Source organism: Phymastichus coffea, unplaced genomic scaffold, assembly GCF_024137745.1.
Source record: "Phymastichus coffea isolate CEN01 unplaced genomic scaffold, Cenicafe_Pcof_1.1 PCOF00037, whole genome shotgun sequence".
In the NCBI taxonomy this organism is placed as follows: Eukaryota; Metazoa; Arthropoda; class Insecta; order Hymenoptera; family Eulophidae; genus Phymastichus; species Phymastichus coffea.
The window spans coordinates 2,350,944-2,369,855 of record NW_026706848.1 but is presented as its reverse complement, the minus strand read 5'-3'; the positions used below and the strand labels follow the sequence as shown (position 1 = coordinate 2,369,855).

At 33.9% G+C, this 18,912-nt stretch overlaps 3 protein-coding genes across 10 annotated transcripts in view; all 3 read left to right on the top strand.

Annotated features, from left to right (window-relative positions):
• The window catches only part of LOC131663660 (alpha-(1,6)-fucosyltransferase), a 553,369-nt gene that overhangs the window by 24,462 nt on the left and 509,995 nt on the right, over nucleotides 1-18,912 (top strand). The window lies entirely within an intron of this gene.
• Nucleotides 8,408-9,223, top strand: LOC131663671 (uncharacterized). The gene has a single exon (XM_058934202.1). The coding sequence runs from the start codon at nucleotides 8,408-8,410 to the stop codon at nucleotides 9,221-9,223; it is 816 nt and encodes a 271-aa protein (XP_058790185.1).
• Nucleotides 9,349-10,881, top strand: LOC131663670 (ATP-dependent DNA helicase pif1-like). The gene has a single exon (XM_058934201.1). The coding sequence runs from the start codon at nucleotides 9,349-9,351 to the stop codon at nucleotides 10,879-10,881; it is 1,533 nt and encodes a 510-aa protein (XP_058790184.1).

Genomic DNA, 18,912 nt, shown 5'->3' with positions numbered 1-18,912 from the left:
TTACTATTTTAATCAGTAGGTTAAGCATTATTTTTTATCTATACTTGTAATCATGCAAATAATAAGATTTTTTATATTATATTTTAAGTTAGATAATCGTTTTAAGTAGAAAGTAATCAATTGAAAAATGTATTTTTTTTGTAAAAAATATACATATAAATATATACACATTTATACACTAATACAATATTTGTTATTATTAATATATTCTCTCAAAAAAGTCATGAACTTGTAAGTATAAAAAATAACATGTCACTCTCTTTTCTTTTCCATACAGACCTCCTGATACTCCAGATAATTTCTTAGTTTATATAGTACCAAAATAATAAATGATGAAGAGGTTGAATTTGTAAGACTGTTTGTTTCTTTTGATTTTGGCTGGAGCCAGCGTTCTAACGGGTATAATTATGACAGTTTGAATGGGTATGGATGTCTGATAGGAATGCTTAGTGGTATGGTTTTGGATTACGTATCATTCAATAGGAAATGTCGTCAGTGTGACAGCAATGAAAAAAATGGTACTGATAAAGAGCATGATTGTCGTTTAAACTTTCATGGTAGCGCTAAGTCTATGGAAGCGGAGGGTGCTCGCAAGCTTGTCATTGAAAGTAAACTTTTACAAGCTGCCAATGTTGAGATTGGCGTTTTTACCGCAGACAATGACAGCAGCAGTTTTAGTACTATACAAAAGGAAGCTACTCACATGATTATTAGGCAGTCAGATATGAACCATAGTACAAAAGGAGTTAAGAACGCTCTTTTTAATATTAATTCAAAAGTAAACCAAGATCCAGATCGAGATCTTCAACAGGATACTATAAATTCTCTGAAGAGATATTTTAGTTATGCAGTAAAGCAAAATGTTGGCGATTTAGAGAAAATGAGAGCTGCAATTCAAAATATTCCAGACCATGCTTTTGATCGCCACGATAACTGTGGATCTTGGTGTAAAGCCAAAGAAGACAAAGAAAATTATGTAGGGTTACAAATGAAAAATGCAGTATTATATGAACAGCTGAAAGTATTATTTGATAAGCTAGCTGCAAATGCTACAAAATTTTTAATGGCGGCTTCTTCACAAGCTAACGAGAGCTTAAATAATTCAATGTGTATTCAATTGTGCGACTACAGATTTGCTTGTACAGTTGTTCAAAAAAATTATGGGGAAGCTTACATAAATAGTATTTTTCATGCTTTAGGGTTGGAAACGACAGGACGACTTGCAGAGCGCATCAACGTACAAACAACTGTGCTTCAAAACGTAAGGCTAGAGAATCAAGTATTGATGGATAAAAGAAACGCATAATGCGTACACAGTTGCGTTCTCAATTAAAATATCGCACTGATAAAAAAGAGGAAACATCATATAGTAGTGATATGTCTCTTTTTGATATCACTAATTCTACAACTCCACAAGGTTGCACAAATAATGAAAACTTAGTTCAAGAAAATGCCAATGAAAAGTCGAATGAATCAGATAGCTCCAATATTATTAATAGCAATGATACGAAAATAGTTTTTTTTTATTTGGAAACTGCAGGATTCGATATGTTCAAAGATGACGTACTACAAATCTGCTTAAAATGTGATGAACAATCATACAGTTCTTATATCACACCAACGCGACCAATTAATCCGAAATCATCGGAAGTTCATAAACTGACACGGATTAATAAAAACTTATATAAAAATGGCGAGCAAGTTGTAACAAACACCAAAGCATTTGTTGTATCTAGTGTATTGGAATTTTTAAAAAGCTTAGGTAAAAAATGTATTTTAGTTGCTCACAACTGTGATTTTGATTCTAAGCGATTAGTTATTTTGGTGAAAAGTTGTGGTTTATTGAAAGATTTTCAAAGTATTATTGTAGGATTCACTGACACTCTGCCATTATTCAGAAAAAAGATCATCGATGTAGATAATCACAAATTAACAACATTAGCAGCATGCAAATTGAATGTTTCTTGCTCAGAAGCTCATGATGCTATGTTTGATGTCCATATTTTAGAAAAACTAGCGAACAATTTTCTAAACGTGAGTGATTTACTAGCAATAAATGGAACATTTGATAGTATCTGCATCTATCTCGATAAAAAAGAGCGTAGTCGAAGTAACATAAATTCCTTTATACCTTTGAAAGATGATATTTCAGAAACAATGATCCAAAGATTATCCGAAGAAAACTTTACTTATCAAGATTTAATTGATGCATATATAAAAAATAAAGAATTTGCTACAGAGCTTTTGCAAGGCAAAGTAAATGGAAAGGCAACAATAATAAAAAAAAAGGAAATTCTAGACGCTATTCTCGAACATTTGGAAACATTTATCATGATTATCATGGAGGATGCTGATGATGTGATATTGTAATTTACGTGATTCTCAACGTGATATTAGATTTGTAAGTTATTTATTTAAAATATCAAAGCATTAAACGTATTTGTTCAAATATACGAGATATATTGTAAGTTTTATGAATAAAAATTCTATATTTCTTATGGACAATTTATATATTTTTTTTATTTTTATGAAATTATTCGGAATGGCTATGATATGTATAATTTATATTGATACATAATTCACGTAATAATTATTTATGGTATGCAGCGCAATGTAAAATCAATTGTAATTTCCGTGCGAACTGAGTATTCAAATGCATTTGAAAAATGCCGCCGATGGGTGCGCGTGCGCATGATCGCTTTCATAACCACTATATGATGCGGTGTTGCCATGTTTATTTATCATGCATTATTTTGCTATTATTTTATTTAATATCTTAATGAAAAGCCTTATAACATGGGTCAAAACTTTGAGGGTTGCATCATAAAAAAATCTTTTTGTTTATAATAAAAAAACTGTCTGCATGTGTTATTTGTAACAGGTCCAATTAACCGTTTCAAGTGCGGTCCCATAAGGCCACGTGTTAAAATGCATTTTGATTTTTGTTTATTTCTCTGTATTTAGCATTATAACGTATGCCCAAAAAACGTGTGTGAGTTCAGAATACTTTAAACTATCATAATCCTAAGTTTCAGGCAGATCTATTATTATTTACATAAACAGGGAAACGTCCTTAAAGATGTTACCATTTTGGAGCATATTGGTGATTACAATCCAAACCAAGCAAATTTGGAAATGAATATTCAAGAGGTTACTTTTGCAGATGTAGGAAAAAGTGAAGGCTTAGTCCGTGAGTATTTATTTTTTACATTTAGTCATTTTTTCATTTTTAATCGATATAATAATTCAATAATTTTTAACCGGCATCGAAGGCAACATCAAGTTCAAGTTTGCGAAGACTGAGAACAAATACACAAAGGAAGTTTGTGGCTGCGGAGCCATTACTGATGGAAATGCCAAGGTCTGTGTGAACATAAGCAACTATACCGGTATAACCTTTGGCAAAGGAGTTCGTGTCATAGTAATCGGTGAAGTTGATACATCTGGTATGTGTAAAATAACCCAACAAAATAATAATACATAATACCTTATAATATAATAAAAATATGGAATTTATATTTCAAACTTTCAAATTCATTTAATCTGTATCTATTTTAATGTGATTCGTTTAATTGATACTTTTCAGGGGCCGGACCAATCACTATAAAATGCAGGGATGAAAACTCAATCATCGCAGTTCCTGGAGCTCCGGTTATGTCAGCTGCTCAAGTGGCTCTTGGTGTTAAAACTCCAAAACGTGGCCATGAATAGTTCTGCTTTCAATTTATGTTTCTTCAAATCATTCCAGTTTTCATTTAGCGTTATGATCATTATTTATTTTCACTATTTATTTTTTTCATTTAAATGTAAATTTCAAATATGTCATATAACAAATTAGCATTATAATTAGGTATCATTACCATTCAGTATTTTTCTTATCATAAATTAGTTAAAGTGCTCCAAACCTTTTCTTTAAATACTCTACGATCTAAAAAACTTCTCAAGATTTTTTAATGTGCCAAATGTTAAAAATTAAAGTTAGCTTTAAATGTATATTGTAACAGGCTGTCGTTCAGTCGATAATCTCTAAAATTGCCCTTATTATAACTAGACGAAGCCTTGTTATCTATGTGCTCAAAGCACAGTAACCTACCTTGCCTCGGAGTGCGCATGCGCAGAGTCTCTTCACTGTTCCGAGTTGGGTTCCCCCAACTCACCTCTTGGCGGCGCTGTCGCCCCTTGCTAGTAGCGCTCGTGCGGCCGCCGCCGGAACCTAAGTAGTCGACTCGCGTCTATCGGAATTCGCACGGTTCGTGCTACGCAACCGGCGAATCGAACGTAAACACTGACGCGACCTCCGGACAAAGGAAAAAACACAATAACGGAAACTCGTTTAAATGAAAATAATGATTGATTTATTCAATTAAATCAATGACACGGGGAATCTGCCGAGAGTCTAACGCACGCACGCGTGAATGACAACACACGCAAATTGAGAGAGAGAGAAAAAAACCGCGATTACCGCGAACTACCTGCTCGCACGCAACAAATGAATACTTCGCGCTCGCTGCGCGGATTCGCACGCAAATTATATTAACAATTGAAATGGGGGAGAAGGTGCACCTACCGCAATATCGATGAGGATACGGTGGCCAACCGTATCCGACTAACACGCCGTTAATAGACCGATCCGCTGCTTGCTGCACCGCTTCAATTGGTGTTGCTGCTGATGTTGTTGTTGCCACTGATGTTGCTGCTATTGCTGCTGCTGCTGTTGCTGCTACTGCAGTCGCTGCTACTGCTACTTCTGGTACTGCTGCTAGCACACCCACCCACGCACTCAGGTTCGCAATGTCAATGGCAAAACACGCGAAAACTTCGAAGGGCTCGGTGATAGGTTAGGCGCACGATATGAACGGACTGAGTAGCACAGTCATACTGCCGGTCGGAGCCTCCCCTCCCGGTCATTGCCCCTTACGCGCTCTCTCTCTCTCGCGAACCGAACGCGGCTCCTCTCGCTTAGCCGCTCGTTAACCTCGCGCGAGTCTTACGATTTTCGGTAATCGTTGCAATATAAAATATACAACTACTGTAAATTGTAACTGTAACATTGTAAAAATGTATAATAATGTGTAAACCTAATATTTATATGATGTACAAATGTAGATTCAGATATGTTTTTAACGATTATGCAATAATTTGCATATTATATTTTTTTATAAGATAAAGATATTTAAAGGAAATATAATTTTGTATTTATTGTTTATGACATTTTTTGTACTAGAGTTGTGTAGTGGAATAAAACTCTAATAAAAAAATTTTTTGATAGTAGTTACTGATAATAAATATTTGTTATCGTCCCTTTAAGAAGTTTTAAATTAACGAGTTGAATTTTGTGGCAATGAATTATTATAAACAAAAATTTATTGATATTGGTATACCGGGATCACATTTTTAAGATTGTTAAGAATCTCAATATAATTCTGAAAAAAGGTTCTTTTTTTTCTATTCAGTTTATCAATCATTCAAAATTATGATTCATCAAGCAGTGACCTTAACCTCATTCAACGTTGTTTACTCCATCTTTGTGAACACGCGACACGCTACTTCATAGGCATTGAATTTTTTTGTTAATAATATCTACATCGATAAGTAAGTGCCGTTTCTTTATTGTTATATAGTGTAAAAAGATTTAATTTTTTTTAATAATAATTATCAGCTAGTATAGATGATTATGTGTGTTATTATGGTATACGTCAGGGTTATTTTGAAAATTATAACCTTTCTTTTTTAATTTTTCTTAAAATTTTGTAAAATAAATGCAATTTTTTAAAACATTCGAGAAATTATTTTATTAATATGATAGCAACAACATTCAAATTCAAATGTGTACATTCAATTTTTATAATTTGATAATTGCACATGATCATCTAACAAAAACATCAGTATCATAGAGAGAGTTAATACAAACGTAAGTATATATGTTTAATATTTTCCAATAACAACTTCATTTATTCATTAATATATAACATTCCATGTTTCAGCTACTCTGTTGCTTTACAATTTGTTTACGTCAGTTGGAATTTAAAATCTAAGATTCATATAGTAAATACAAACGTAAGTATATGTATATTTCATATTTTACAATACTTTTTTTAACTGTTGTGTTCATATACGATTCGTTTATTCATTAATTTGTAATAATTAATGTTTCAGTTATTCTGCTGCTTCAGAATCTATTTACTACTGGGATTTAAGTCTACTTTGAATTTTGATTCTATTTACGGCTGTGTAATAACTTCAGCCTTAGAAGCACAGTTAATTGAACGATAGTAAGTAAAATATTAATTTTTTTCATGTTTAATTTTTGCTATTGTGAATACACGAGAATTGACTTATTCATTTTTTTTCAGGTATTGATTAAACGACAAGCACATATATTTTTCCAGTTTATAATCTAGATATCATTATAGTTCTACGAATTACATTACTCGACTGAATTATTCAGTATTTTTGGAAAGTCAATAAATTAACTTTATTTCAAAAGTATTTTTATTTATACATTTATTATTGATTTTTATCACCTAACTGTATACTTAACTTGAACCACCAAGCCTCATTGAAACTGCAAAAACCACAACCAAACTAAACTAAAAATACCAAAAACTACATATGCCCGAAACCAAAATGTAATCAACCTAATTGATGAACTTATAATCGATTCATTAGATAATGAAATTATTTAAATCGTTCTTATAAGTTTGAATATTTAAATAAGCATCTATTCTCTCAGTTTTTAATTCTATTACTTATGATCTGTGTTGAATGATTTTAAAAAAAAAATTTGCATTTGATACTTATCAACTTTCATCTGATGGAGGGATTAAAAAAAAAAACCATTTTGCACACACGGACGTTTATAGCGCTGGAGAGTTTACAAATTCGACCATCGCGTAATTAATTAAAATTATTGTAATAACATTTAAATTCCTTTACAAAAATTAAGGAAGAAGTATTTTTGTTGATTTAATGAAGTGACTAATATTCAAATTTTATTGAATATTCGGTTAGTGAAAAGTCCGTTGTGAAGTATAAAATTTAGGAAAATTTTATAGTATAATAAGAGATTTCTTTTAATTGTCAATTCTTCCAATATTTGAATAATTGTTATAACAAGAAATAACTATGGGTCGTCGAAAGATTACTGGTGAGGAAACAGCGGTTGCACAGAAAAAAAGACGATTTCAAGAAACTGAAAATCAACGTCACCGACGACAAGTCGCTCGCCAAAATATTATTGACATCAATCGTAATTTACAACAAACAGTAGAACCAGATTATTTAGGACCAATGGATGTTATATGTAAACATGAACATTTTAAAGCTAAGCATTTTAAAGACGAAAAAGTATCGAATAAAGGATTATCGTTTAATGATTGTTGCGGCCATGGATGTGTTCAATTCGATACGTTTCCAGATTTTCCACCAGAACTGTCAAGATTATTCCAAGGAGAACATTTGAAAATATACGTAGTTATAATAGTTCTTTATTATTTGCCTCATTTAATGCCAATTTAGTAAATTTTCAAACACGTAGACCAGGACCATACTGTTTTAAAATACAAGGTCAGATATATTATCAAATGAATACTGCACTATATCCTAGCGATGGCGAAAATCCGTCATATGGACAACTTTTTATAATGGATCAAAATGAAGCTTTAAATTATAGAATGCAGCAAAATAATGTTATAGATTATCAATTAATGACAGTTTTGGATAGTATCATTCGTGATAATAACATTTATGCCAAATCTTACGCAATGATGAATGAAGAAATACAATTGCAGCAACTAATAAGTGATATACACGGTGATTCAGCGCAACCAGAATTGCAATTATTATTTTCATTAAAGCTTGGTCAAGACAGCCGTAGATATAATTTTCAACGCGTCAATGAAGTTGCTGCAATATTTTCGACAACTGCTGATGGAGAAATACCAAAATCATATGTAACTATTAGAAATAAAAACACAAAATCATTACAAATTGTTAGTTCTTTAGATCCTAATATAGAATCATGGATTTATCCGTTATTTTACCCCTACGGTTCACAAGGTTGGCATCAAGACATGGAGCGTACAAATACTCAGCGACGTGCTCGGCTTACGCGGTTGGATTATACTAAATACCGCATAACTATCAGAGACAATGAATTTAATCCTATTATTAGAGGACGTAGATTGTATCAACAATGGGTAGTAGATAGTTATGTCAAAATTGAACGAGAGAGGATTCAATGGCATAAATACCATCAAAAAGAATTACGAGCGATACGTACTAAGGTTTACATGATCATATGCGAAACTGTGCAAATGACATAAATGGTCATGTAGGTAAAACTGTAATTCTACCATCAACATTCATCGGCTCACCTCGCTATATGCAGCAATGTTATCAAGATGCAATGGCTATTGTCAATGAGACTGGAAAACCGGATATTTTTCTAACGATGACATGTAATCCAAATTGGCCTGAAATATCGGAAAATTTATTACCAGGTCAGCAAGCTTCAGATCGACCAGATTTAGTTGCGAGAGTTTTTGATTTAAAAAAAGAACGTTTACTTGATACTGTTATAAAGAAAAATTTTTTTGGAAAAGTCGCTTCATATGTGTATGTTATTGAATTTCAAAAACGAGGTTTACCACATATGCATTTATTAATTACATTGGAACAAGGGTATAAAATTACCACGCCAGAAATAGTGGACAAATACATATCAGCCGAAATACCAATTGAAATAAGAGATCCACGTTTATTTGACATAGTTATGAGAAATATGATTCATGGTCCCTGCGGTGATTGGTGTATGAAAGACGGAAAATGCTCAAAAAATTTTCCAAAGGAATTTCAAGAACAGACTACAATGGATGAAAATGGGTTCCCACATTATCGTAAAAGTCATGATAACGAAAAAAACATATGGGTTGTTCCACATTGTACTACGTTGTTACTAATGTTCGATTGCCATATTAATGTGGAGATTGTCTCAAGTATTAATGCAGTCAAATATTTGTATAAATACATCTACAAAGGCCACGATGCTGCAACGGTTGTAATTGGACAATCTGATAATGGTAACGTTATTGAACACGATGAATGTCGTAATTTTATTGAAACACGTTACGTTGGTCCTGTGGAGGCATGCTACCGCATTTTCAGTAAAAAACTACAAGATAAAAGTCATTCAGTCTCAAGATTACCAATACATCTACCTTGAGGCAGTTATTCGTTCGTATACTGATTCACTGTCAACCAATTTATCCGGAAAAACTGTGGGAAATGTTTAAAAAACAAATGTCGGAAGATTTCGCGCGTAACTATGAATTACATATATGTTACCAAATGGCTTACTCAGAAATTAATGATATTTTAATTACAGAAGGACGAAGTTTAGCAGATTTTCCAACAATGGAACAAAATGTTATGGATGCTATAGTCCACGACAATAATCATGATGAAGATAATAATCACTTAGAAATTGGCAATCGACAATATCAAATGTTAAATCCAGAACAAAAACAAATAGTTGATGAAGTTCTTATTGCTTCACGTTCAAGTAATTATACTGCATCGAATAACTTTTATATAGATGGTCAAGGAGGCTCTGGAAAAACTTTTCTTTACACAACCATTTATCATCTTTTAATGTCAGAAAACATCAAATGCTCTACAATGGCTTTTACTGGTATTGCTGCTACTTTGTTGCCAAACGGAAAAACAGTACATAAAACTTTTGGTTTACCAGTTCCTATGTTTAATGATTCGTTTTCAAATATTAAAATACAATCAAAGGAAGGTATACTTTTAAAAGAAACTAAAGTATTCATTTGGGACGAGGCACCAATGGCTCCGAGATATGCTTTGGAAATTGTAAATAGAACTTTGAAATATATCATGAATAATGATCTACCGTTCGGAGGCAAAATACTGGTTTTAGGTGGTGATTTCAGGCAGCTATTGCCAATTAAAGTAAAAGGAACACGTGATGAAATATTAAATTTATCTATAAAAAACAGTCATTTATGGACACATTTTGTAAAATACCAATTACACACAAATATGAGAGTTTTACCGCAAGAAATTGAATTTGCTAAATATTTATTGGATGTCGGAAATGGAACATTAAATGATCAGGATAACAATATAGAATTACCACAACATTGCATACTTCCCGCGAATGAATGTATTGTTCAAAACATTTTTGGTACATTTATCACAAATAAAAAATTTGATGAAATAAGTAATTGTGCTATTCTTTCTGCCAGGAATGCTGACGTAGATGACATGAATGACAGAATTACTAATTTATTGGATAAAAACAGTGAGCATATATATACTGGTATTGATAGCACGGAGAATTGTGATAATGGTGAAATGGGAGATATTCTTTTACCAGAGTATCTTAATTCATTAAATCCACCAATCTTCCCTCCTCATATATTGCGTTTAAGACGATTTTGCATAGTTATGTTAGTGAGAAATATAAGTCTCAGTGAAGAGTTGTGTAATGGGACAAGATTACAAATAATAGATTTTTCTAATCATTTACTAAAATGTAAAATATTAACGGGCGACAAACGCAATAACATTATTTTTCTTAATAGAATTACATTGTATTGTGAAAATCTATATCCATTCACTTTCAAAAGAAGACAATTTCCGATTCGGTTGGCTTTTGCTATTACCATAAATAAATCGCAAGGCCAAACTTTACAAAAAATTGGCATCGATCTTCGAAGAGATGTTTTTAATCATGGACAACTTTACGTTGCTATGTCCCGAGTTAGATCGTGGGATTCATTGAAAATTTATCTAGGAAACCAGAGGGAGACTTCATTAGTTAAAAACTATGTATACACAGAATTGTATAGGTGAGCATATCTGATCGAAGAACAGGGTACTATAAGAAGTTTATATAAATATATTTATATTTAAAAACATACACCTACTTAGATCGTTTACGAGTTTCAGTGTCTACTAATATATACTTTTTCAATAATTATTTCTTTATGTGATATAATACTTCCTGAATTTACGAGAATTATTCAGTTACAATTAATTTAATTTTATCCGAATTTTCGCAGTGAAATGAGATTATGCGCGCGCGTAGCGCGCTGTCGTGTTCCTAGTACATATAGTAGAACATAAAAAAATAAAAGACACTTATTTTTTTTTATCGGCTAATTTTCACTTTTAAGGGGTAAAAACCTCCCCTACAATTAACCCCCAAAAAGCGTTTTTTTTTTAATATTTCGGCTTAAAATTAAAATTTTTTAGTGAAATAAATTGGAGGTTATTTCGTACCAAAGGAGCAAGTAGTTCATAGTGATTTGAAGAGTAAGGGTAGCATTCCCTATTTTTTAGGGGTTGAAAACATATCTTTGGCATAATTTTATAATAAAAAAGTTTCAACCGACTAAAAAATATTGGAAAAAATCTTTAAACATCCATAATAACACAGGCACACAAAAAATAAAAAGTGGTCTGTATCAAAAACAACACACATATATTCCCATGTATTTTGCCACGCTGAATCCGAATCCGCAGTCAGTTTAACCCCAGCACGTCAGGATCAAGGTCATTTGAAGGTCAAACTCGAATAAAAGTAGTATAAAAAAATGTAACTAGTATTTCTATGGTTTCGAGGGTCGCTGAACATAAATCCGACATCCCCTTGACCCAAGCACGCCAGGTTCAAGGTCATTTCAAGGTCAAACATAGACATTGCACGAAAAGTTGAATTCTGACTACAGATTTTGAAAGTATGGAAAAAATTACGTTCAGAGACAATTTTTTCAATTTTTTTTATCGTGAATCCAGCGGTCATTTCGAGGTCATTGTATTTTGATCCCATGAAAATCAGTATGACCATTTTGAAAAAACAGAAGTACGTCTTCAATGAATAAAAAAACTCTTTCCATACGTTTTGACGGTTGCTGAATCCAAATCCGTGATCTCCGTGACCCAAGCACATCAGGTTCAAGGTCATCTGGAGGTCAAACTCAAGAAAACGTAGTTTAAAAAAATGTAACTAGTATTTCTATGGTTTTGAGGATCGCTGACTCCGAATCCGCGATCTCCTTGACCCAAGCACATCAGGTTCAAGGTCATCTGGAGGTCAAACTCAAGAAAACGTAGTTTAAAAAAATGTAACTACTATGTCTATGGTTTTGAGGGTCGCTGACTCCAAATCCAAAATTAGAATTGCTCCGACTACTCGAGTTTGGTTTGCAAAGTGATAGAATTTATACTTCTCTTCTCTTGTAACGGACCCTTTTATCTTCAAAAGATCTATGCAGCGGTTTTCTTTTTCTTTTTTCCGTTTCTGACTCGTTTTCCCTTTTAAGCATCCAGCAAAAATCTGCCATCATATTTACATCCCATCTTCCTTGATACCGGCGTTCCATCTCTTTGATATCTTGATGAAACCGTTCACCCTGTTCTTCGCTATAGTCTCCGAGATTTTCTGGGAAGTAATCAAGATGAGAATGTAGAAAGTGCAATTTTAAATTCATTAAGCATCCTAATTCTTTGTAGCTATTTAATAAATTTTCCACCAAAGTTTTTTAATCTTCACTTCTCTGATTCCCGAAGAAATTTTCTGCTACTTTCTTGAAACTTGACCATGCAGCCAATTCTACAGGGGTCATCTTTGTGATAAAGTCGTTATCTCTGAATAAAGTGCGGATTTGGGGATCATCAAAAACACCTTCTTTTAGTTTGGCATCACTTATGCCTGGAAACTTCTGTCCTAAGTATTCAAAACATTTTCCATCCTTGTTCAGAGCTTTGACGAATTGCTTCATAAGACCAAGTTTGATATGAAGGGGTGGGAGCAAAATTTTTGAAGGATCTATTAAAGGATCCCGGAGAACGTTTTGTACGCCTGGATTGAAATCAGTTCTTTTTGGCCACTCTTTCTGTACATAGTGATGCTTTCTATCTCTACTATTCCACAGACACAAGAAACAGGGATATTTTGTAAAACCTGACTGCTGACCCAGAATCAGAGTTGAAATTTTAAGGTCACCGCACACTTTCCATTTGTGATCCGAGTAATTGATTTTTTCTAATACAACTTCCAAATTCTGGTATGTTTCCTTCAACTTCGTTGAATGAGCTATCGGAATAGGCGCAAAAGAGTTTCCATTGTTCAAAAGTACAGCTTTGAGGCTTCGTTTAGAAGAGTCAATAAATAACCTCCACTCTTCATCTTTATAAATATTAGGTTTCAATTCATTCATTAATCCTCTCACATCTGTACAGAATGTCATCGAGTTCTCTGAATTTTTGGCAAAGAACTTACGAAACTTCTCTTCTCTATTCCGATAAACATAAGCCTTTGTCCCCTTGGACAACAAATTCTTCTTTTTCAATACTGCGGCCAGATACTCGGCTCCATCTTTGGGTAATCCCAAATCTCTTACGAGATCATTCAACTATTTTTGATTGAAAGTTTCGGGGGTATTATTCGAGACAACTCTTGGTAAATATTCATCTTCTTTGCTATCACTTTGACTGTCACTTTCCTCATCTGAGGATTCAACAACTTCCATTTCCTTTGGTGCAAGTGATGTATCAACTTCCATAGGTTCTTGGTCAGTAGCTTCCTCTTCTAACGGTATTGGCTTTTTTACTGATGCTACTTCAGCGTACACGATTTTATTTTTTGTAGTTGCGTTAAAGCCAAAAGTCTTGGTCATACAGAAATAGCAATCGACTCGACATAAAGGTTCAGACCATATCATAGGCTGTGAAAATTTGAGCTGACTACGAGTCCGACATTTCTCCCATCGTGATAATATTGTTCTGTAACAATTGCAAATCATATGAGGTACCCAGACTGTATTTTGGCTGACAACCTTTAAATTAAAACATTCTTCGTAAATAGTTATAAACCTGATAACAGCCTTCGATATTTTGGCACTTCAAATTTTCCACAAACATAACAGAAATCATCTGTTTTTCCATCACACCTATGAAAAGTAGATTCTATTTACTAGACTTGCGGTCACTTGATGACGACGCTTGCGGGCCCGCTTGCTCACCCTGACCAACCGCCGATACTGGGCATCCGAAACCCTGCATCGTACCTTCTCGTGTGCCGGCCATGACGGCATCGTGCTTTCACCCCAGAGCTTTGCCGGAAAACAAAAAAAAGAAAAAAAGCCGTTTCCCGCCGTCACCGCGTTGAGGTGCCCTGGGTTCCGGCACACGAAAAACGTAGGTGTGATATAAAATCTTACGCTTTCAGGCTATAGCGAATAACAGGGTGAACGGTTTCATCAAGATATCAAAGAGATGGAACGCCGGTATCAAGGAAGATGGGATGTAAATATGATGGCAGATTTTTGCTGGATGCTTAAAAGGGAAAACGAGTCAGAAACGGAAAAAAGAAAAAGAAAACCGCTGCATAGATCTTTTGAAGATAAGAGGGTCCGTTACAAGAAAAGAGAAGTATAAATTCTATCACTTTGTACACCAAACTCGAGTAGTCGGAGCAATTCTAATTTTGGATTTGGAGTCAGCGACCCTCAAAACCATAGAAATACTAGTTACATTTTTTTAAACTACGTTTTCTTGAGTTTGACCTCCAGATGACCTTGAACCTGATGTGCTTGGGTCACGGAGATCACGGATTTGGATTCAGCAACCGTCAAAACGTATGGAAAGAGTTTTTTTATTCATTGAAGACGTACTTCTGTTTTTTCAAAATGGTCATACTGATTTTCATGGGATCAAAATACAATGACCTCGAAATGACCGCTGGATTCACGATAAAAAAAATTGAAAAAATTGTCTCTGAACGTAATTTTTTCCGTACTTTCAAAATCTGTAGTCAGAATTCAACTTTTCGTGCAATATCTATGTTTGACCTTGAAATGACCTTGAACCTGGCGTGCTTGGGTCAAGGGGATGACGGATTTATGTTCAGCGACCCTCGAAACCATAGAAATACTAGTTACATTTTTTTATACTACTTTTATTCGAGTTTGACCTTCAAATGACCTTGATCCTGACGTACTGGGGTTAAACTGACTGCGGATTCGGATTCAGCGTGGCAAAATAATGGGAATATATGTGTGTTGTTTTTGATACAGACCACTTTTTATTTTTTGTGTGCCTGTGTAATAAATTTAGTTAACGTCTTTCGGTGTTTTAATAAATATTACCGCTAAGCGGAGTAAACCACCCCTAACACAAAATAACTGTAAATATGTAATTCAATACATAATATTTCGTAGAAAGTATGTATATAGAGGTTTCCGAGGTCGCTGATTACAAATCTGTTATCAGATTTTGAAAATTTAAAATGGCGGAACTAATATGACGGACGGAAATATCGAAAAAAAAATTTTATATAATAAAAAAGTTTTAAACGACTAAAAAAAATGGAAAAAATTTGTCAACATCTATAATAAACAAATTAAGTTTTTTGGTATTTTCATAGATACTACCCCTAGGGAGGGGGGGTAAACCACCCCTAACACAAAATAACTATAAGTATACTTCAATCCATAATATTTTGTAGAAGATTTGTATATAGGGGTTTTCGAGATCGCTCTTTACAAATCTGATATCAGATTTTGAAAATTGAAAATGGCGGAACCAATGTGGTGGACGAAAATGTCGAAAAAAAATTTTAAATTTCATAAAAACTTTGTTACAAATGTGTGATCTTTGTAGCCTGTACATGTGAACTAAAGAGCCTTGAGCCTTAAACCCCTAAACAACAAATTGGCTAAATGGTTGTGCTTTTTAACAAACGACTCCAAATCCCTAACCTTCAGACAGGCCGAAGGGCCATACTTTACTGTAGACATGAGTATAGACATATTACCGATATTTTATTCAATCATTTAGTATGTAACAAATAACGTCTCGTTTTATGTTTCAATCAAAGATTATAAAATTAATAACAAGTAATGGAACTAATAACAATTTTTACATTGTAATATCGTTGATCGTTAATTAGTAAGTCGGTTAATTGCAGATCACTTTAAAATCTGGTTGGAAAAAATATTTTATCCCCACGTAGGCCATCACTCAATATTATTACTTGATTCTTGGAGTGGTCATTGTGACAAAGTTAGAGAAGCAACGATGCCACAAAATAAAATTATTAACATAAAAAAAATTCCAACTGGAACCACAGGAAAAATACAACCACTTGATGTCTATGGATTCCGTATTTGGAAAAACTTTGTCCGAACTTTTTCTGATAATGTAATATTAATGGATCATAATATGAATTACATGTGAGAAATAATATAATTAAACTTCAATCATTGGTTCACAACCAACTGTCTTCACCTAGATATATAGATTTTTTTAAATATTCCTGGAATAAAAGCGGTTACGTCAATGAAAAACCAGACTAATTTGATAATCCTATAGATTTCAGTTTTGGAAAGTCTTGTGCAACACATTGTGAAATAGAAAGGTACACAAACATTGCAATTGTATGATGTGGTTGGTGCAAAAAAGCATTGTGCTTTAAACACTTTTATGAGGACTACCATTATTGTAAAAACTTCGTAAATTAATATATTTTATACTCAATACAAAAAATGCACTGTGGCAAAAGATAAAAGATTATAGATTATTATTATTATACTCTAATATTATGAACAAAAATACATTACAAGTTAAATTTACAATAAAGGTATTTCAATAACATTTTGATAACAATTTCTACGGAAATTCTAAAACTGCTTCATACACAGAATTTTCTTATTTACAAATTTAGGAATTTGAGGTAGTTTGGTTAAAAAGCACAGGCATCTAGCCTATTTATTGTTTAGGGGTTTAGGCTTTAAGGCTCTTTAGTTCACATGTACAGGCTACAAAGATCATACATTTGTAAAGAAATTTTTATGAAAGTTAAAATTTTTTTCGACTTTTTCGTCTACCACATTGGTTCCGCAATTTTGAATTTTCAAAATCTGATATCAGATTTGTAAAGAGCGATCTCGAAAACCCCTATATACAAATCTTCTACAAAATATTATGGATTGAAGTATACTTATAGTTATTTTGTGTTAGGGTTAGTTTACCCCCCCCCCCCCCCTTCTAGGGGTAGTATTTATGAAAATACCAAAAAACTTAAATTGTTTATTATAGATGTTGACAAATTTTTTCCAATTTTTTTAGCCGTTTAAAACTTTTTTATTATATAAAATTTTTTTTTCGATATTTCCGTCCGCCATATTAGTTCCGCCATTTTTAATTTTCTAAATCTGATAACAGATTTGTAATTAGCGACCTCGAAAACCTCTATATACAAACTTTCTACGAAATATTATGTATTGAATTACATATTTACAGTTATTTTGTGTTAGGGGTGGTTTACTCCGCTTAGCGGTAATATTTATTAAAACACCGAAAGACGTTAACTAAATTTATTATTATGGATGTTTAAACATTTTTTCCATTTTTTTTAGTCGGTTTAAACTTTTTCATTATAAAATTATGCCAAATAATATATGTTTTCAACCCCTAAAAAATAGGGGATGCTACCCTTACTCTTCAAATCACCATGAACTACTTGCTCCTTTTGTACGAAATAACCTCCAATTTGTTTCACTAAAAAATTTTAATTTTAAGCCGAAATATTAAAAAAACGCTTTTTGGGGGTTAACTGTAGGTGAGATTTTTACCCCTTAAAAGTGAAAATTAGCCGATAAAAAAATAAGTGTCTCTTATTTTTTTATGTTCTACAATATGGATCAAAATCATCAAAATCGGTGAGTTCGGGTTGGGTACCTTTCCTTGTTAGTCTTGCTGACTAAGGAGGTATGTGGGACTCTCAAAAAGAACAGGCCTACCCACTAAACCGCCACCTCCTTGATGTCCTTCCCCCAGCCGCGGACTATGTTGATATTAATTTTGACTGGGGGTTCTGTCTGTGTTCGTCCGTTCATGTCGTTCCATCGTATTTCGTTACGTCACGTTACTCCATCTGCTCAGTTATCTGTCAAGCAGTTGTCCGCGTTCTTACGTCTCAGTATGGTTTCCGTATAGGTAGCGACTAAGCGCCACCATTGTGATTCATGCAACATAACCTCTACAATGTTATCAGGAATGCTGCCGACCATTGTCTCTAGTTCTCGTCTGAGTCTTGTGCAGCAGTCACACGCGAAAAACGTGTGTTCCGCGTCGTCTCACTCGAGTCCACACTACTTGCAGTCGCATGTTCGTACTCTGTTCATATTATGAAGGTACTATAGAAAGTACCTATGACCCATCATGAGCTGGGTGACGTAAAAATTTAAATCGCCAAATTTCCTTCCGAGCCACAGTCTTAAATCCCATATCAGTTATCTCATCTTTCCATCTCGTTCTTTTGTCCGTCGGTCTTGCAACATGTCAATCGTCCTGTCTCGCTCGGCGATTGTTCTTTCGTCCTATGTCCGCGCTGCTTATGTAGATCCTTTTACGTTCAAAGGCCAGGAGATCCACGGGTATTACGCCCGCCACCACCAAAACAGCCTGCGCAGAAACTGTTCGATAGGAGCAAGCGATTCGCAGTGTACTCTGTCTCTGTACCATCATCATCATCTTACAGTATTTCTTTGTCTTTAGGGAGTATGCCCATATATCCGCGCCGTACAGGAGGACGGAGTGAGCTGTCGTCATTAACAGTCGCCGTTTCCGCGATCTCGGTTCCGTCGTGTTTGCTATTAGGCGACTCGAGAATGCTATCCTCTCTGTCGCTGTCCAGGTTGTCTTCTGTATATGAGGCCAGAAGGTCATCTTCGTATCGAGGGTTAGTCCAAGGTTCTTGACTTCCCTCTCAGTCTCCATCTCGTATCTCCTCACCCTCATGTGTAGTATCGTCTGTATACGTCTTCTCGTGAGAAACGTCAGTTCCGTCTTTTCTGTTACGAGTTGCAGTCCGTGGTC

Excerpts from the sequence above, each read along its gene's own strand:
- LOC131663670 (XM_058934201.1), top strand. The coding sequence starts at position 9,349 with ATGGCTTACTCAGAAATTAATGATATTTTAATTACAGAAGGACGAAGT.
- LOC131663671 (XM_058934202.1), top strand. The coding sequence starts at position 8,408 with ATGGCTATTGTCAATGAGACTGGAAAACCGGATATTTTTCTAACGATG.